Here is a 20,950-nt window from a genome sequence, read left to right on the forward strand (position 1 = left end):
AAGGTGAAAAAAACCCCCAACAAACCAACAGATTTTTAACTCCTCCTGTCACTTCACAAAACTTCAGCAGTAGGGATAGTCTGCGTCTGTCAAGTTTAGAAACAAACATACATAAAACTTCAGCAGCTGTTGAGCATTCAGATTTAATTTGTGGTCACAAATATTGGAGAATTTTAATTTGTTGCCTGTCTACCAGCTGAGAGGTAGATATACATCAGTAAAAAAATGAGTGTTTGCTATGGCATGAGAAAAAGAAGTGTGTTATATTTAATTGCAGAAGTCTGGCAAAACATCAAAGAGCATGGAAAAAACATGTTTAAAATAAAAAAAGAAAAACAAAAGATCTGAATGACAGACTAGGAAAGACAAAGCTGCTGTTCAACCACTCTCTGTCTCACTGCTGGCAAGGATTATTTGCCTGCTGGGGCTTCCCTTAGCAGATGAAGGCCAGCCAAATTACAGAAAACAAAATGCTTTTGGAATTTCCTCCTTGAACTGTTTTGATGACAAGTTCCTATTAAGAATTGTTGTGAATTTATCAGAAAGTAGATGCAGCTTCCTCTGCTTACTAGGAACTGACCATCCCAACTTCTTCTCTGACACCAAACCCCGATAAAGTAAAACTACTGTGCGATGTACCCCTACAGACATCCCAAGTGAGAAACACGTGTCTCCTTGTCTCTTTGTGAATCCCAGCAGAAAAGATAAGAAACTGTCTTGGACATTAATCCTGCAACACATGTCCATGTTGAAATAGCTGTCAGTTATTAAATTTATTGTAGCTATTATAAAGCATCATCCAGCAGAGCCCAGCCCATGGTGACTGCGGAGACAGGATTTTGGAGAGTTCTAGCAAAGAGGGACACCACTCGAGCCTATTGAGAACAGCAATAAGAATTAGGTACCGAATAGCAGGAAATTACTGATAGACGGTTTTGTAAAGTGAAATAATTGTAAGTGAAAATATTTAACCCTCAAATTAAGGAAATGTACAGATTTAAACATGTAACGAAGCACACTGAAAACACGACTCAGTAAAAAAAAGGTAAATAAAAAAATGTTAAAAATACAAATAAGCAGACAGTGGTAGTGTTAGGTTGCTGGTTGGACTTCATGACCTTAAAGGTCTCTTAGAACCCTGATGATTCTGTGATTAGCTGGTAAAACTAACAGCACTCCGAACACTTTCACGGCCTGCACAAGTAAATCCCTGGATGTCTCCTCGAGATTCCACAGGCCATCGACTGTAGGTACGTGCCGCCCCGAGCGAGCCGCGAGGAACCGCCCGTGTCCCGTACGGAACGCTCCGACCCGCAGGCAGCGCACGCAGCTGTGGCCGCGGGGCAGGCGGCGCTGCGGGACCGGGGGCGCGGCGGGGCGGAGGGGGCGAGGCCCAGGCGTGTGTCGTCACAACAGCGGGGAACGTGGCGCGCTCCCGCCCCCGGGGACGCGCCGGGCCCGCCCGGGATCGCGGAGCGGGATCGCGGCGCCGCCGGAGAGAGGCCGGCGGCGTGACGTCACCGCCGACATTTGCATACATTTACCTTTGCGCCCGGCGGCGGCCAATCAACGGGCGCCGCTCACCTGCTGCGGCCGCACCCGCGCGCGCCGGGGGCGGGGCTGCGGCCTCCTAGCGCTGCCGCGGAGCTGCCGAGCGGGGCCGGTGGTGGAGTCGCGATGGCGTGCGGGGGCTTCGCCTGCTCCAAGAACTGCCTTTGCGCCCTCAACCTGCTCTACACGGTGCGTGCCCGCCGCTCTCCGCCGGGCCGGGCCGGGCCGGGCCGGCGGGGACTCCCTCGCTCCGCCGCTGGGTGGGGAAGGGAGGCTCGCCGCGCTTCTCCCGGCGGGCCGTGGCTGTGGGGCTGGGGGCGTTCCGGGGCGCGGCCGCCGCTCGGTCGCGGCCTCCGTCTCGGGACGATGGGATGGAATGGGATGGGGGTGGTGTGTGCGAGGAGGTGACAGCGGTTAGGCCGAGCTTTGTCACCTCGCGGACGTGGCTTCTCAGGATCAAAATCCAGGGCGGTCCGGGAGCGCTGCCCGCCCGGGGCGGCGGGGGGGGGGGTGTCTCATCTCCCGGAAAGAGCGGCCCCAGGGCCCGGCCCACCCATGCCCTTTTTCTCCATCTGGAAAGGGCGCTGCAGCAATCCAGGCGTGAGGCAGAGAAGGGTTTGTTTTGTTATTCCTCAGCCAGGGAGCAGCGCCGACATAAGTGCAGCTCGGTTAGTCACAAGGCCCCGAGGCCCCCCCCCCCCCCGCTGTCCCCTGGGATGGACCTGGGAGCAGCAAAGTCCGGCTTTGGGTGGTGGGAACATACGTGAGAGGGAGGGAAAAAGTCGTATGTTAAACTGAAATAACTGACCTGCTGAGGAGCTCCAGACAGGTGCCTGGTTTTGTTCCAGCATGTTGGAGGACCTATTTTCAACAGAGAATAATAAAATCTCCAGTTGTGGTATAGCTGTGAGGTTTTTTTCTCCTCACTGTCTATTTTTAAATGACACAGAAATAGGAAGAAACAGGAGTAAGTGTAATGGCTTCCTCTCACAGCACATCTGGAGAGGTAGTATGTCCTCTAAAGTTTCAAGTTAACAACTGTGCTTGGGGATGACTTTCAGCAGACTGAGACTGGGGCCAGCCGGTGCTTGTGGGCAGTTCTGTCGGTGCTTTTCCAAAATCACTTCCTGATCTCGACTGAAGGCAAGAGGGGAGAACAAACAGGTCTAATGCCATTCATCAGAACAAACAGAACAGCTGGTGTTTACTGGACCTGATGGTGATCCCCAGGATGAAGCATGAATGGATGTAGAAGTGCCTGTGCTGAAGCCATAGCTAGTTGTTGTTATATTCTTTGGTGTATGAGGTGACCCTCCCCTTTCCTCAGGAAAGAGCAGAACAGAAACCTTTATGTAGGAGAGGCTGCACTACTGCTTGTCCTCTTTCCTTGAAGGAGCTTGCAGAGTGGAATATATCCCTGAAAAAGCATACTTAGGCAGCCCAGCCTACCCACTGTAAAAGTCAGCTGGAATCCTGTGATACTTTCTGTTGCCCATGCTACCCCCAGCCAGAATGAAGGTGAACAGATAGGCATGGTGTTGTTTGGTATCTATAGCTGAAGGTAAGTTCAGGGTATGTATACTGTCATGATTGCAGCTGAGTTAGAATCATAGAATGGCCCAGATTGAAAGGGACCCTGAGCATCGTGATCAACTTTTTGTGGGATTTTCCAGTCCCAAAGGGTGGGTTACAGTTGGATTGTCCCATCCCAATTTCACTTTTTGACAAACAAGAGGCTAATGCAAGACTTCCTTTGTTATTATCGTTGTTATTCCTTGAGTGACAGAAGAGTGAGAGAAATCTCGTTCTTTCTCGTATAATAAGTGCACGAATCTCATTGTACTGTCCTATGCACAGCAGGTGTTTTTGTTGAAAGACTCCATCACTTAATTCCTACAGCCATATATTAACCAGGTGTCAGGAGTCTGCCAGGTCTTCTGGGTATATTTGGCCTCAGCAAGGGTGGGTTGATCTTTCGGACCTCTCTGGTTCTGTCTGTGATACCTGTACAATGCACCTGTGATCTCAGTCTTGCTCTGATGAGTAGAATTTACTTTTGTGGGTGTCACTTGGTATTCTGCCATTTGACCTGTACAGAACATATATTTTTACTGAAGAGAAGGAATGACTTCTTTGAATGATAGTTACTAGAATATCCAATTGTTATTGCTAGTCTTGTTTATAAGTTACAGACAAGTTAAAAGACTAACACTTTTAAATTCAGAGTTGCAGAAATAATATTTAAGGTGCTTACTTGGCCTGGTGGGTTGATCTAGTAAAATGTGTGGGCTTCTCTGTTCCTTGGTTAGACAGAAACTCAAAAATACAAGACTTGGGTTACAACAGCACACTGAATCATGGGCTTATTTTCTCTCAACTGGAAAAGAAATATGAAAGGCAATCAGACCAATTACTTCGTCATCTTTTTAAACAATGTTAATTCACTAATAAGTGGTGAGAAGGGAGTAGTGGGAGTAAGAAGGGATAGGTAACGCTTCTTAAATGTTTTTTTAGCCAGCACTAATGTCTGTATGACATGCTTGGAATGAATTAAACCTCAGAACTGTATATTGGGGGTTACAGCTTACATTTTGCTTTTCTTCAAAACACTCCTAGGATAGGATGTTATATTGGAGCTTTTTTTTTTTTTTCTTTTTTTTAAGTGCTGTCTTGTTTTAGTTTTTATAGTAGTACATCAGTAAAAATATATGTCCTGGCAGAAAGAAGTTACTGGTTTAAGGCAAGAAACCAGAAACCCAGTAACCTTATTGCTCACTTAATGTTTTTTTCAGATGTTACTTTGCTGATGGCTTTTGGTTCTTCTCTGGATTAAGTTAATGTCCTTAAGCCCTGATTCTATTTTTAAATTTATTTTATATTCTGGCATTATACTGGGCCTTACTGACTTCAATATGGTTCCTTATGGGTAGAGGAAGAGTAAAGAAAAAAAATTGAGCCTGTTTATTGACTCTGTGCATATAATGACGTATATTGCTGGAATAAAGCTTTACATATAGGTAAGGTATACAAGGACCTTTAAAATAATAGTTTTGGATATCTGAGCAATTTTGTCTTTATTTATTCGGTCATATCTACATTTCTCATCAAATGGAAAATCTATACAAATTGCTAAAAGTGCCTGTCTGCAAAATTAATCCAAATTCAAGGATGTATTGGCAGCTGAAGACTTCTAATCTTCCAGGTATGAGAACTCTAAATGCTCACTTGAAGTAGATATTTGCTCGCTTTAACTAGACAAGGATTTCAGGACAGTGTTCCTTCCAAGGAAGTCTTCAGTAATTGTGTTTAAGTGTGAACAGTTAATATCCAATTTCAAATCAGATTTTCAGAGAGGAAAGGGAAATTTCCAAGTCCTATCTAGCGGTGAAAGATCGAAGTGGTAGGTGGGCCACAAGATTAAATATTTAAATATATATTAAAAAGATACAGTTCATTTGTATGTTGTGTGCTGGTTTTGTCACCCAAGCAACTACTTAATTTTTGCTGCAGTACCAAACATGAAATGTTTGTTGTCAGTATGTAAACATCTCATATTTGTTTTGATGAGCAGGCTTTCAGTTTTTCTAATACCTAGAGCAACCACTTGATTTAAAGTAAAATGTGTGGTACCTGTACCATTAGAACACCATTTTTATTAGCACAAAGCTCATCCCCCAAAAGCATCCACATTTCCTCTTAGTGCTAGAAAGTAACTTATCAAAGTAATTTTCTTTTTATATTACTTTGCTCTCTGAAACTTTTTTATTTGCCTATTAAGTGTCCTGGTTTTTGCATCCATTGTCAAAGCATTGTGCTTGAAAGTTTGGGGGTTTTTTCTTTTTTTTTTCCCCCCTGTCACTGCCTCTGGTTCTCTGGGTGCTGTAATTAGTGAAAGTGCATTTGTACTTTCTACCCTCTTTATCAAAATTGCTTTACTGGTATTATGGGAATATGCAAACATGAGTACAGAAATTCTCAGATTGTCACACAACGTGTGCTTGGCATCATAGACTTTTTTTGGGTTGGAAGACCATGTAGATCCAATCCCCCTGCCATAAGCAGGAACCTTCCACTAGACCAGGTTATTGAAGGCTCCAGCCAACGTGGTCTTGAAGATTTTAATAGAGTTTTTAATTCATAGGGTTTTTTGTAATGTTTGTCTTACATGCAGAGTTCCTAATGCAGAGGAGTGACCATGTTACATCTTCCATGCAAATCTGTCTGCTCTGTCTTTTTGCTGCATAGGGGAAACCTGGTGTTAAGAGGCAGGGTGAACATCTGAGTTTTCCTGGGGAAAGAGAGTGTGACTGTCCTCTGTGTTATCAGATAATTCCTGACTAAGGTAGTGGCTAGATGGAGCCAGGTACAGGCAGCCAGGAATAAGAGAAACACAGTTCTTGCCTCAAGTGGCAATTTCTTTCACAGTGGTAAGTGGATCTGTGGTCTCTGAGTGCAGTTCTGTTTTGGTTTGTGTAAGTTTGCTTTTGGCTGTAAGAAGTAAATAGGCTGCTGTTTGCTCTGTCTGATAGTCTGCAGTCAGCATTTAGGAGTGCAGCATCAAGAGTTGGCCCCAGCACCAGCCAGTGCTGTGCTGGTCTAGCTCAGCATCATGACTGGATGCTCAGCAAATGGGACAGGGTTGCTTTGGAGCCATTTCTGTTGCTCTCAAGGACGGGTTGAAGGCGGCAGTATAAGCTCTGCTATCTAACCTGGACATGTAAATAAAACAGTGGTACAGAAGCTGCCAGGTATTTGGCAAGGAAGGTCGATGGGTTTTGTTTTCCTTGGCATTTTGGAAAGGTTTCTATGCTCACGCTTGAGAACACATAAGAGTACAGCAAAATTACAAATACACATTGGGAAATGTTTTGCCAGTGCTTGGGAATCCCCTCAGCTACACCACGTGTCATCTTATAGCCAAAGGACAACAGTTTGTGGTGGCATCTCAGAACTGAGTCATGTACTGAGTCTGTAGACCCAGGAGTGGTTTTTGGTTTCTCATTTGTCTTGCACACAGTGCACAGTAGCATTTAGAGCTATGAAGGCAGACTGTCCTTAGGGAAGGAACAGGAGAATGACAGGGCACAGAGAAGGAGGCAATATGGAGCATGGTATGGTTTGATACTGCTGATCTTTTCAGCCGAGAGGTGCAGATGATAGACACCTTAAAACCAGTGCAGTTATTGAAAAGCCCTTTGAATGCCCTATAGTAGCCTTGTAGTACATCATTAGTTGTGTTCTTTGTAGTGTTTTTGTGTTGAGGGAGATATATGTATGGAAGAAGGATCTGTGGGATCACCAGACTTTTGTGAAAACATTTTGCAGCCTCTTAAAAAAAAAACCAAAAACAAATACGAAAACGCAAGTAAGCATTTTAGGAGACAGTTGTTACTTAGTGAAAAGCTTTGGTTTCCACAGACCAGGGAATATTAAACAGTTAAATTTCACTGACATTATAGCATGAAAGTAGTTACATGGCCAATAACATAACTCTTTACTGGGCCTGAAACTGAAAGAACAGGCTTTTGTGATAAGAGTCAGGAATGCTGCCTTTCACATAAATTGCTTTTTCACACTTCGTGTCTCAAGGTTGTTCAGTAACCAGACTACTGGTCACTCTTCCTTTAAGTAAGTCATGTAGTAGATTTTGCTTTCTGTTAGAAACCCTTTGGAGATACCAGAGCTTTCCTTTTCCTTGCAATAGAGCTGAAGAAATACTGTAAGGAGATAAAATTGCTTACAGGTTAAGTAGCTTACAGCTGTGATAGAAACCATTTTAACGTAGTCTTAACTTGCTAAAGGAACACCACCATATACTGTTGTTTTCCTGTTGTTTTAATGTGATGTTTTTAGATGAAGAAGTGCAGGGAAACAGAATTGTCTTCTCTGTTCTCTCATTGATTCTCTGTGGCTGTGCAGAAACAGCCAAGTTAAAGGGGAGAGCGGTGGAAACAACTCTACTTTCAATATTTATGCCATTTGAGGTTTAAACTTTAAAGCTTCCTTAAAAGTAGTGAAATATGAACTTACATGTTCATATGGAGAGGGAGGTTAGGGAGGATGTATTTCATCATCTGTGTAATCTTTCTGCTTTTAGTTCCTGTTCCATATCCAGCCTAACAGCTATTCTGTAAATATTTCCATTGTTGGTACCAGTATAAATGCTATCTAATCTCATTACCTGGGAATGGTGAGTCAGTATTTCATGAAATTTAAATTCTGAAATGCAGTTTTTACCTCCTTGGGCTGAGGCTGTAAGAAAGCAGTGGGAACATGAACTTCTGCATATGACTTCCTTCCTAGCCAGCAGTCCAAGCTAGTTGAAATATCAAAAAGTTGCCAGTTAGTCAAAACAGCAGATTTTCTGGTGGCTTACTGTTGTGGGAAGGACAAAGCGGTTTTTGCATTTGAATTGTTTCTCAATGGCATTGTCTGGAGAAATCATGTGTTGATATCTTGGTTTCTTTTTGTAATTTAGACTGTAAGCTTGTACATAAGTATACAAAGGGTATGTGTGAAGAGAAATACATTTTTTCTAGGAGTGAGGAAATGAGAGCTATGTGCACAAGTGAACTTGAAGAGTATAGCAAATTAGGAGATTTATTAGATTTGTTGTTTTTTTTGAAACATCTCTGAAGTTCAAATGTTTGTATATATCTGTATTATTAAAAAAAAAAAAAAGGAAATCCCCTAAAGTGGAGTCTGCTCCATTCCTCTCATCTTGAACTCACAGTCCTTAAAATCTTCCCTGTACAGATAGTGACATGGTAGTAACATTTTGTCTAATGACAATATGCTTGATTTTCTTTTTTTTTGACTCCAAGGAAGAAATACTCTTGTCTCATGTGGAAAACTACTGATCTTCACTTAGGATTTGTGCTATCTATAGGTTTGTTCTGGTAAAGCATTTTCTTAATTTCAAATTTATGAGTTTATATGGATGTGTTTGCCTCTATTTGCATGTGTGCTTTTTAAGTAAGGTTGCTAGGGTTTATATTGATGAAGGAGATAGTACATAGTAAATGAGGATGTTAAATTTTTAAAATACTGTCACCCCTCCACGTGTATATGCTTCCCGTGGCTCTGGGCTGCTTTTCTGGTTTGTGGACAGTATGTTGTTCTAGCATCGTCCTGTACACAAATTACTCCAGTTTGAGATTACTGTAAATTCTTTTGCTCTTAATACCTGTTGGTTTTCTGTGTGAATGTGCCTTAAGTGAATATGACCTTTTAAATCACTTCTGAGAACAAGACTTGTTGTGTTTTTGAAGGTGTGTAAGTACTTCTGGAGAATCATTCATTGCTCTTTTAGTGAGAGACTTCCTTTCATTGTAAGAAGGTGCTTTGTTGATACAGGATTTAGGAGCTATGTAGTGAGCTAGAAGGTACTGAACAGTCCTTTGTCAGAGCTAAATCCATCTCTTATCTGCCTGTTGCAACTTTGATTTTTGATGTGGAGAGTGGCAGAGTCTCCATGTGGAAAAGCTGGCTGTGATGTGTGGGAGTGTTGGTTGGAAGGGACTTTTGAGGCTTATCAGTCCAGGCTCCTGCTCAGAGCAGGTTTATGAATAACACTGTCTTGCCAGCTGTGGCATAGTCTGTGGAATCTTGTGAACCTCCTAGAGCACAGATTATGAGCTTTCTGAGTGAGGCACCAAACCACCTTGCAAATGTTTCTGATGTGCAGTCCGAACTTCCCAAGCTGTTACTTGTGATACCCAGAAGAGTTTGCCTCCATGGTTTTTGTGTAGTGTGCCTGCAGCTTCAGTTACTATTTGATTATCCCCAGGCTGCCTCTTTGTCAGGCTGAACAAACCCAGCTCCATCACCTGCTTCTCATCCTCAAAGCTCCAGGCCATTTTCTTGACTCTTATCAGGCTCTCAAATTCCTTTTCAACCTGGGAGGCTTGAAATAGAACACAGTATATGAGCTTCAGTCTCACTAGCATTGAGTTTCCTTTGATTGCACTCCTTGGCTTTCCCTGTTTGCAGTGAGAACTGACTTTTGGCTCGTACTCAGCAACCAGTTTGATCTCCAGATCTATCTCAGTAAGGCTGTTGTTCAACCAGTCTGATCCCAGGCTCCACTGAAGCACCCCAGGAGCAGAATTTTGCACTTCATGAGATTCCTGTTGGCTTATTCCTTGGGTTTATCAAGGTCCCTCTGAGTTGTCAGTCACTCTTCCTTGTTTAGTATCATCCACAAATTTTCTTAGGATTCATTTTGTCTTATGCTCAGGTTGTTGATGAAGATACTGTATAATATTGGTCATAGTATCAGCCCTTGTGGTGCTTCCTACCCTCTACCAGCTGGATGCTGAGCCATTGATTATTGCCCTTTAAGCTTGGCGGTCCCTGTTGCCATCCGGTGTAACAGGCCATTTCTCCAACCCATGCCTTTTCCACTTAGTAGTGAGACTCCTGTGGGAAACTGGATCAGCCCTAATCACTAAAAACTGGACTGTGATTTCATGTATTTCTGGTAGATATATCAAGCAAATATTTGAAGTGTTTGTAACCAAAGCTAGCTTTATGTTTGTAAATTCTTATAGGTAAAATGGAGTTTCACATGTACTTCAGTCTTCCAAAGATGAGACTGATTACTTTGAGGGACTTCTGGTGCTGTGAAATGTGGTCTCAGTAAAATAAAATGTGACATTCAAAAGCTCCATAGAGAGTCCTTTTTCCCTTATTTAGTGGAAATATTTGACCTCTTTGTATGTAGGTAAAGCTTGTACGTTTAGAATGTACATTACATTCGTGGCTAGGCTTCACGAACAAAGATTTGGGAAGGGCTCTACCCACATTTGTTAGAAGCACGCTGGTGGCTAAAAAGGCCAATGGGAGACAGACAAGTCCGGTTGCAAAAGGCACAGCAGAAAGACTCCTTGGACGGTATCAGCAAGACATGATTTTTTCTGCATTGTCTTTTCTCCTCGAGAGTGATCCTGCATGCTTTCTCAAAGGAAACAGCAGCGTTATAGATGGTGTGTCTCCAGACCTCCCGACTGGAGGCCAGAGTAGACCAGTTATGTTGATCAATGTGGCCAAGGCTGAGATGTTGTTTCAGGGAGTCCTTGTATCTCCTCTTCGGGACTCCTCTCTTGCGGCAGCCAGTGGCAAGTTCACCACAGAGCACGATCTTAGGGAGGCAGTGGTCCTTCATCCTGGAGACGTGTCCTTCCCAGCGCAGCTGTGTTCTCAGCAACATGGTCTCAATACTTGTGACTGCTGCTTGTTCTAGAACAGACATATTGGTCACATAATCTGACCAGTGGATGTTTAGAATTGTTCGGAGGCAGCGTTGATGGAAGCGTTCTAGGAGTCGCAGGTGGTGGCGGTAGATGACCCATGATTTGGAACCATATAAGAGAGTAGACAGCACAATGGCTCTGTAAACACTGATCTTTGTGCTTTTCGTCAAGTGTTTATTTCACAAAACTCTTTTATGGAGTTTTCCAAAAGCTCTATATGCCTTTCCTAACCTGTTGTCTATCTCTCCATCAATCTTACCATCCGAGGAGATGAGGCTGCCGAAGGTAATTAAACTGCTGGACTGATCTGAGCTCTGATTGGCCAATGGTGATGTGGGGATGATGGACGACTTCCTGAGGTGCAGGTTGATAGAAGACTTCTGTCTTCTTTAAGCTGACTTCCAGCCCAAAATTAGTAGTTAGGGTCTCTTTGTTTCAAGTATGTTTTACTATGAAGTCTTAGCAGCTTCACTTTTAGAAATACTGCATTTAAATCCTTTTGTGTCAAAACACTGGAATAAGCACTGTTGAATAGTCAGTTCTAGTGGCTAAACAGCGTCTAATGCTATGAGCCTTGCATTGTTTTACAGACTTGTAAAACTTGTGCTCAAAACAGCTTAAGACGTTTTTCCTGTTTGTAGTTGCATGCATTTACTTTAGTTTTTCACCTTATGGCATTATAAAACTTTATCTAGAGTTATTGCTCAACAATCATATAGACCATTCCAAACCTGATAATAAGAGAATAACCATAACTTCATCTTTCAGTCAACACATGGATGAGTCAGGAACTTAATATTGAATCCATTTCTGGAATGGTTTGTAAACCTGCAGTCTCCATTTCAGTTTTGAAACACAGAGTCAATTTTCCACAATTTCAAGTGGCAAAACAATAATGTAACCAATAGTGGTTTTGATCCTTATCATGGATCTGCCTAACTGGATACAGCATTTTCATATAGTTTCAACCAGGGACCAGTAGCACAGATCTGTGATCACACTGAATTTCCAGATGTTTTAAGAAATTGGACAACTTTGTGAAGTGAAAGAAGAAAAAATACAGACTTGGTGTTATGGAGGTAGCACTTGAAAAGGAGACTGATGGCTCTAAAACTTTAATGTGATCCAAAGGAAAACTAAACTATTTTATGTTACTTTATTTTTCAAAGCCATTTAACTGATTCCTGAATATTTGGGGTTCAATAATGTGTTTAAAAAACAGAGATGCTTTTTTTTTTTTCACTTGAAAACCCGAGCTGGTCTCAATTCTGTATATGACTGTTCCTACTAGAAAAGCTTTTTGTGCCACAGGGTAATAACTTATAGTGTCATATGACTAATTTCATGCACATGTCATCAGATTAATATGAGATGAGATGAGTAACAGCAGCAAGAAGGAACTGGTACCCTGCAGTTCATGCACTGCGTTTATCCAGTAGGTGTTATAGGCACAGATTTTGTCTCTTCTTTTAATTCCAGTATTTTAAGAATAAAACTAGTTTCATCTAATTGTTTTGGACCTCTTATCAGATAAGCAAAGAACTGAACAAATACATGTTTTGGTATCCTGGAGATAAATTGGTCAAAAGTAAAGGTTTACGTTCAACTCTGTCAGAAAGATATTGTTGAAAATCATTAGGAACAAAGTTTCATCTGGTCTTTGTGAAATAAAGTGAAAATTCGGCATTGCCTTTGAGGTTTTTTATAACAGTTTGAAGAGCTGTGTAGTGGCAATGCAAGTTCAATGCTTAGAAGTTGATGCAGAGCATGAGATGTCAGTCAGCATTTTTTGATTTGAAGTTGGGTTATGGAATTTCTTTTTGTTGCTTGCTTGTTTTTGGTGCTTACGTGGAAAAATAAATCTTGCCAGTGAAATGAGACAATGAAATAAAGTGGATGAGCATAGATGGGAACAGGCAGGTCTTACATATAACTGCTTAGCAAGGCTAATTTTTCATGTACTAACATCAGAAAGTTTATAGCCTTGTGCAAAATGGATTCAGAAAATTTATGTGTGTCAGAGTCGAGATGCTTTGTTTTGGTTTTTTTCTTCCTCCTCTGTAATTTTGATTCATGACACTTTGGCCTGTTGTTTTGGTTCTAAATAAACATGGCAATTAAGGCATTTTGTTTAAGAGAAACAAATGTAAAATAATCCCAAAACTCTGCTAGTATTGAACAATTCCTTTGAATTTTTTTTTTTGTCTCTTCATGTATTGAGAGAAGTGTAGGTATGACAAATATCCTACTTTTGTTCTTGCAGACTCTTTAATTTCTTGTGTGGATTACTGGCATTTGGTAAAAAGTTTTTTGAGAAGTGTTGCTGTGTGAACACATAAAAATCCGCCCCCCCCCCGGGTTTTGATCTTGATGAACATCTCAGCTTGTTTTACTAACTTTCCTGATGTTATCCTAGATTTCTATGTTTCAAAAGCAGCATTGCATACTTCAGTCTTCCAAAATGTAGTTAAAGTGAAAAATATGTGGATGTATTTGGCATTAAAACCAACAAAAAAGCCCAGCTGTAAGGTAAGTATACTGAAATGATAAATTGGAAATTGGCTATTTTTTTTTAATCCCCTCCCCCACCTCTAGGTAAGCAGTAAAATGTCATGAGATATGCCTTGTTTGAATGGAAACCAGTGAGCAGGTACGAGTGCTTGCTCTACATCTGTTATCAAATAAAGCCAAGTAACTGGACTAGACTAAGCACTTACTGTTTTATTTTTTGGGGGGTTGGGTTTTTTTTTAAATAATTATACAACTTCTGGATATTTTTTTATGAGGTCAGAGTTCCAAAAAGTTAAAACTTGCATATTGAATTGGTGTCATTTAACAGAGAGTGTATGAGTGATGTGTTACACATAGGTCTCTTTCAAACCAGAGAATGTATTGGACATCTGGGTTGGCTTTGTCTGCTGCCTCACTCCTGCTGTACCTCATTACAGATTTCTCTTCAGCTTTTCATCTCAGATTTTTTTTTTTTTTTTTGCTTCTGTGCTTTTTGGCATGGAAACAGGAAAGGCTGGAGCTTCCTGCCCATATAAACAATAAATCCCAGTGAACTAACAGCAACCGATTATGCCTGCCTTCCCTGAATACCATCTTTAGAAGGAAGGAAACAGCATAAGTATTTTGGGTGTCAAAATAGGATTGGGTTAATAGTAGAACTGTTTTCTTGAAGAAATATGTAGCAGAGACAGGGCACCTTTATTATTTTACTGCATGAAGTTCTTGAGATTCAGATCTAAAAAGTATTTTTGTGTGACCTTGTTAACTGTTGTGTTATATCATGAACTGTGTGAGAACTTCCCCAGTTAATTAATACAGCTGTATACCTGATTACGGTTAGTTTTGGCAAAGAGCTGTGAAGCTGTATATTCCATTTTCTTTAAATACACTGCCTTAGTTTCACAAAACATCTGGAATTTTCATTCTCATTCAACTGTTGAATTAAGGCCAATGATTTTTAGCTTATTTGTCAGTTATGTTATAATCTCGGTTAGTGTCTCTAGTCAGTCACAGGTAGTGCAACATGGCTTGACTTGTAGGTAGATTAAATTGTTACAGTCCCACATCAACAGTATTGAAGAATATGTGTGGCTTAAAACATCTGGAACTGAAATTACCTCTGCAACGAAGTGGAAGATTGGTTTGTTTAGGGTTGTGCTTGTTCTCTTTGCACTGGAAAGAAACATTGTACCTTTCTACTAACAACTTTAATGTAAAAAATTGTATCTGTGTATAGGAGCCTCTTTTAATACACAGACTAACTTTGTGTTTTCTCTTCCCTCCAGCTGGTGAGCCTGCTGCTGATTGGAATTGCGGCATGGGGAATCGGCTTTGGCCTCATTTCTAGTTTCCGAGTTGTAGGAGTGGTAATTGCTGTAGGAGTCTTTCTCTTCTTTATTGCCTTAGTTGGATTGATCGGTGCGGTGAAACATCATCAAGTATTGCTATTCTTTGTATCCTTCTGAGGCATTGCATTGATTGCAGCTTGGTTCAAGCCATGTAAACAGCCTGCTCGGTCAGCTGAGACTGATGGGGAATGTGCTTCAGAAACAGAACAGAAATTCACAATCTTACTTTGGTCAGGTACAGTCTAAATTAGACTTCCTTCCTGTTTAAATTTATTTCAGCTTCCTTTTTTTCCTCCCTTTTCTGTGCTCTGAAGATAGCATTCACATATTGTGATTTTTTGACAGCTTTTTATGGTGGCTTATATTGTCACAGGTGCCTCTTACTGTGTGCTCAGTCCTACACACAACTAAAGTATGTGAACTGTTAATGTTTAATGTTTGCGGTCTATGAAAGAGTACTGACCTCCACTTTACAGACAGCTTAATTGTGTGAGGTAAGTATCTGCCTCTGAGCACAGCAACCAAATTGTGAAGGTGATCCCCAACTTTCAAAGTGTGATCTTTAATGTCAAAGTTTATTCTTTCTGTTTTATGTTGTTTTCAGATGCAGTAGTACAAAAGTGTGTGAGGCTGTGTTCCAAGAGCAACTCTTAGCTTTTTTTTCTTTTAAAATCTAGGCTAAAGTTATTTTTTGTAATTAATTACAAGACTATGTAATTGAAAAGCAATGTTCTGAATATATAACACCCAGAAAAATATTTTCTTTACTACTTTATTTAAGTGAAATATTTTGAAATGACAACATGAGTCTCTAAAACTGGAGGAATTGGCTGTAGATTCTCCTCTCAAAGCTCCTCTTATTAACCTCTCTGCTGATGTTTTCTTGCTAGGCAAGAAACATCTAACCCGGCAAAACCACCTATGTGTGGTAGTAGCCAAAAAGAGACAATGTATGGTAATTGAGTTCTGGGAACATTATTTAGGTCATGTTTTCTACATCCAGCCAGAATTTGCTTCTGTAGTTTTTTTGTGTCAAAAGACTTACCCAGTGAAATACTGAATATCATTAGATGTATATGTTATAAAAGCAAAATTAATTTGAGAGTATATCCTTAACTACTGTTTCCAGTACATGATTATTCTTCTGCTAGTCTTTATTGTCCAGTTTTCTGTCTCCTGTGCCTGTTTGGCACTAAACAAGGACCAGCAGGTAAGAAAGTATCTTGATTTCTCAGTTTATCTATAGCATAATACTGTAAATACATATGTACACAGGCACACATCTTTGTATATAGTCTTTTACAAAATGGGAAGAGCGCATTTGAAGAAAATCAGCATTATCCTATTACTTAAAGACTAGACTTTGGTCAGTGCTTGGCTCTGGTACCTAGAAAGAAATACATCTGGGTCCTAAAATGACTTTCAGATGTTGTGGTTTTTTTGTTTTTGTTTTTTTTTTTTAATTGATTTAATTTTAAGCTTCTTTTCTAGGTTTATGGTCACAGGTATAGCAGCATGGTATCTTGAATATATCATGTGTTCAGCAATTTAAGATAAGCTAATGAAATCTACAGTAATTATAATGAAAAGGTGATAAAGCCACTGAATTCTTCTTGTGTAGCTAAAAAGGTTGTAACTGCATTAGGAACAGAGGTGACCCTTATGTATGAGAGTAAAACAGTTTTCCATGTGGTATGAGACTTAATTCTTACTGCATAAGAGGTGGGCAAAGGTACGGTGACTGAATAATCGGCTTTTACATGTGAGCACACTTTTTGTTTAAAGTCTGAGCAGTCCCAGTTAAATCCATTGCATGTCTCATTACTAGTGCTCTTGTTGGGTTTAGGAAAAACAAAGAAAGAAAATTAATTATACCCATGGATGTTCTGCTGTTAGGTGCTGTTATTTCATTAGCTACACAGGCTGTTTGGGCACTCAGGTAATTTTTTAGTATATTATCCTGTTAAGCATCAGTATCTGAAGGTTTTAGTTATAGCATTATCAGCTTGGCCTCATATTGGTTTGCAGTGCAGAACAGTTCAACTAATATAATGTGTATTTGCTTATGCCTTCTAGAGTGAACTGCTAGAGGTGGGATGGAATAACACCAACAGTGCAAGAACAGATATTGAGAGAAATCTGAATTGTTGTGGATTTAGAGCTTTTCATCTGAATGAAACCTGCGCAGCTGTAAGTTCTTCAAGTGTGAAAAAAACATAACATTTTCATACTTTGTTCAAAAATTTACAACTGTTTTCATAGTTACAGACAGCAGCCTTTTACAAATGTGTAAAATAGTTGTTATAGTGATACCGAGCTCTTCTGGTAATTTACTGGAAAGACAATCACAGAGCACCCTGCACAGGTTGCTTGCTTTTTGGGAGCCTTTTAAAACTGTTAGAGTTTGTCCGTGGCTAGCAGTCTCTTCTAGAGCAAATTAGATGCTGTCAGTCAATGAAGGGTCATCAGAAAATGGAGTGAAATTCTCTGTATCTGCTACAGGATTGTTTTAGAACTCGCCAGTGTAAACCATGTGCACCGATAATAGAGGAATATTCTGGAATGGTACTGAGATTTGTTGGAGGCATAGGACTTTTCTTCAGTTTCACAGAGGTGAGTAGGAGGTTAGAAAATGGAGTGCTTTTCCCTGACTTTTAAGACTTTGTTTTGTGAAACAATCAATTTTAGGGGATTTATTACAGGAAATTTCAGTCCTATCTCAGGAGTCAAATAATTAATTAGGTAAAATTTTTCAAGGCTATCAGCTCTCTTAAGTCTGCCAAAAGGAAGGTTTGTCTTTTTTCAGCACTAGATGTTCTTGCAACTCTGTTATTTAGGCAACAAACAGCAATGTTCAAATGTAGTGCTGTAAAGTTTTAAGTTTTTCAGAAAGTTAGTTATTCAGGCTTACTGTTTTCCAACAGTAACAAAAGGAGTGCCATTGCTTTATTTACCTTGTTCCCTCTTCTTCCCACCTACTCCCCTCTCACCCAAACACACAGTCTTTGAGGATTTTTGTTTTTGGTGCCACCTGTAGTGCAAAGATAGAGTTGCAGGATGAGTGAATTGAAAAAACAGGTTAAAATAAAAAAGGTCTTTGATTCTTTCCTTTAGTACCATGATGATACATAACTTGCTTTATTGATTAGTGTATAAAAATCCTCAGAGGATGTCTTTTGTGACCCCATAGTAGAGCATGTGAAAATACTCCTTCTGCTGCATAGTGCAGTTTTTAGAAGGTTTGTAGATACTACAGCAACCAGAGAGATACAGCAAGTTATACAGAATCACTCTGATATCAGGCTTCAATTTCCCTACTAAAAAAAGTGAAGCTGCTGGGAAGGAGGGATGTGATCTGGGGAATGTCAAGATTTGAAAATAACTGAAGTTATTTTTCTCATGTAAGTGGTAACTGTAAAATGAAACAATTTGGAGGATTTGTTAATCATTATACTAAAAACAGGTTTGTGAATACTGATCATTTGGGGAAGGGGAAGAATAATTTAACTCTAGACATAACTATAGGTAATATTTTGTATTGCATTGTGGATACAGTGTTGGCTTTTTTTTGTTGTTATCTCTGTTGCCATGAATGAATTTTTTTCTGAGAAGGTGCATTCTTGTTTCTAACTGAGAAAGCTGGTGTGTGGCTCTACAGTTTTAGCAGCAGTAAAATATCCTAAACTTATGTTTAAAACAAATTTTGTAAAACTGATAGAAGATGAGGTGGAGACCCTCTGCCTAATGATATCTTTGGTTTTGTATTTTCAGATTCTGGGAGTCTGGCTGACTTATAGATACAGGAACCAAAAGGATCCCCGTGCAAACCCTAGTGCATTTCTTTGATAAGCTTATAAAGGACTGAATCTTCTCTCTGCACCCTCTACTTAAAAATACTGATTCTCCATAGTTTGATATTTCTCCATAATAGGAATTCTACATGTACCCAAAATAAAATTTAATTTCCATAAGAAATGTGTAGTTTTCATATTTAATTTTTGCTATTTTTATTCTAAGAATCTCTATCTTAAAGTAGATGGGTGCATTCAGTAGCTGGGCAGAGTTTAACTGCTGGTTAAATAACTCTCTTGAGACTTTGTTAATTGATACAGTGAACTCTAAACAGTGAGTTTTATAGCACTACTGGCTTATCTGGTGTCAAAAAAAAACCCAGAAGTATTTTCTGCTGTATTCACTGATTACAAAAATTCACATGCATTCTCATTAAAATGATAAAAATGTATGGTGGATGGTTGGGTATGATTTGCCTAGGTTTTAGGATGAACTCTAGTAAACTTTTTTGTCTCCATTTTCCTGTTAAGGTAAAAATAGAAGCTAAAGATGTTATTTTCTGTAGTGCACATACATGTATGTTAATGACTACTGTAGTCTTCACCCTTCCCCTTCCCTGTTTGTTTAGGCTTTCTGTAGCTTTAGAATTTTGTTGAAAATAAAAAATAATTTTAATGGATATTGTCACTATGAGAACAATGAATGAAGAAAACCAGGAGAATGTAATCTGCAGCTGATTAACTTGAAACTTTTTTTTCTTTGACAAGTGAATGAAGTCTGGTATTTGCACAATCAATGTTGGAATCAATGTCTGTCATCTCTGATGTAAGAAACTTGATGTCTGGAAAGTTGTTGTACAGTTACTTTTTTTGGATGGTGTAAAATTATTGTTGTAATAACTCAGCAGTGTATATTTCTCTGTCATCCAGATAACAGTCTTGATTTCATGAGAGATTGAATGATGTGTAAAAAAGAAAGAACAAACAAACAAAGATGGTTTCCAGTAGTTTGTTTTATAATAACAAAGAAAAGAATTCAAGTTAGAACAGTATGTTATCCATGTAGTAAGTATTGTCTGAGGTGAAGGAAAGTATGGTCCCTCCTCCTGGCTGTACCAGAAGTGTTGCATCAGCTGGAAACAGCAGACATCTAAGCACCTGAGTTGCATAATGTTCCATTTGTTTCTAATCACACTGAACTGCAGAGCTGTGCTCCACTTTCATTTAGTTGCTGCTTCTGGTGTGGTAGGCAGGTGCTGTAGCCTGATAGACGGCTCTTCAGGAAGAAAAGGGGAAGACTGTTACGGACCTCTGCCAAGGAATACAGCACCTGAGTGAGGTGGAAAGGAAACCAGTGAGGGCAGTCACAAGTAGGTTCTCATAGTCTCCCTTTACTGGGGAGATGCCTCCTTATCCTGAAGAGGAGGCAAAAAGAAATTGAAATACATACCTAACAGAGAATTTTCAGACTTTCCCGGGCTGAGTGCTCCTGAAGAAGGGATTATCTCTGAGGTTTTGAAGGGGGAGAGTGGAACCTGAATGCAGAGGGATGTCAGGAACTTGCTAGAACTGCTGCTCTTCAGGTGTAGCTGGTTCAATATCTGTGGTCAGCGCCACCTCCTGGTGCTGCTCTAAGTTCCTGCTGTGCCTGTCCAGCTGTTATCTGGCTTGAGCACATACTTGCACTTTCAGGGTAAGAGCTCTTGTGCTGAAAGACCTTAAGAGCCCTTAGACTTACATTACACTTTAGTAAGTGTATGCAGCGCTTTCCCACCCCCTGCTGTTACTGTCCTTTTTAAACAATTAGCTGTTCTCAGTATATGTCAAGAGGACAGTGATGATCTTGTGGCTATCTTTAGGAACAGTTCATTTTCCTGGTCGAGACAGGCTGTGTATTTTGTACATTGCAGTAAAAAATTCAAGGAAGAGTCATAGGGAGAGAGTTAATGAAAATTAAAATAATACCATGTTGCTGCCTCAGTTTTGACTTTTTTCCTGATTATTTTGTTAGTTCTTAGTTTTGGGTGGGTCTGGTTTCATAAATATGGTAGATGATGTTGGAATGCAAATATGCATCAGTGCGAAAATACTGAAAATACTGCCACCTCAGAAGCTCTCATGTCTCATAATGTGAATTTGGTTTAGTGGTCTAAAGACAGATCAGTGAACCATATGTTTGATTAAAATTTTTCTATCATATTAGCAATAGTTTCTCCCTTCAGCATTGTGATTAAAAAACCTAAAAAACCAACCCATACAAACCTTGACATTTCCATTAGAGATATGGATTCGCTTTCTGAACCTGATTCTGAAGGGGGGCAATAAAACACACTGAGTCTGACTTTGGGTTTGTGAGGGGAAGAGGGTAGCCTCTCAGGGGAGGTCTGGCTCACATGTGAGTATACAAGAAATGCTGTGGTGTTCTGACATGCCAAAATAGAGCACTTAAAAAATAATTTATACCTATTTGTGATGCCTTTTGTCATTGACATTT

General features: G+C 40.1%; 1 protein-coding gene across 1 annotated transcript; it reads left to right on the top strand.

Annotated features, from left to right (window-relative positions):
- Positions 1–1,613: 1,613 nt before the first annotated feature.
- TSPAN13 (tetraspanin 13) lies at positions 1,614–19,451 on the top strand. Its single transcript, XM_027639008.1, has 6 exons — positions 1,614–1,740; positions 14,603–14,770; positions 15,795–15,875; positions 16,742–16,855; positions 17,168–17,278; positions 18,437–19,451. Exons 1-6 carry the CDS (start codon positions 1,678–1,680, stop codon positions 18,509–18,511), a joined length of 612 nt encoding a protein of 203 aa, XP_027494809.1. The 5' UTR covers positions 1,614–1,677; the 3' UTR covers positions 18,512–19,451.
- Positions 19,452–20,950: the final 1,499 nt, after the last annotated feature.

Source organism: Corapipo altera, unplaced genomic scaffold (assembly GCF_003945725.1).
Source record: "Corapipo altera isolate COAL_440 unplaced genomic scaffold, ASM394572v1 44, whole genome shotgun sequence".
Classification (NCBI taxonomy): domain Eukaryota; kingdom Metazoa; phylum Chordata; class Aves; order Passeriformes; family Pipridae; genus Corapipo; species Corapipo altera.

Bases quoted from the DNA above. Each gene is read 5' to 3' on its own strand.
- TSPAN13 (XM_027639008.1), top strand. From the start codon at position 1,678: ATGGCGTGCGGGGGCTTCGCCTGCTCCAAGAACTGCCTTTGCGCCCTC. The intron at 15,876-16,741 runs GTAAGAAAGTAT...TATGCCTTCTAG, and splicing joins CACTAAACAAGGACCAGCAG to AGTGAACTGCTAGAGGTGGG. The intron at 16,856-17,167 runs GTAAGTTCTTCA...TATCTGCTACAG, and splicing joins TGAATGAAACCTGCGCAGCT to GATTGTTTTAGAACTCGCCA.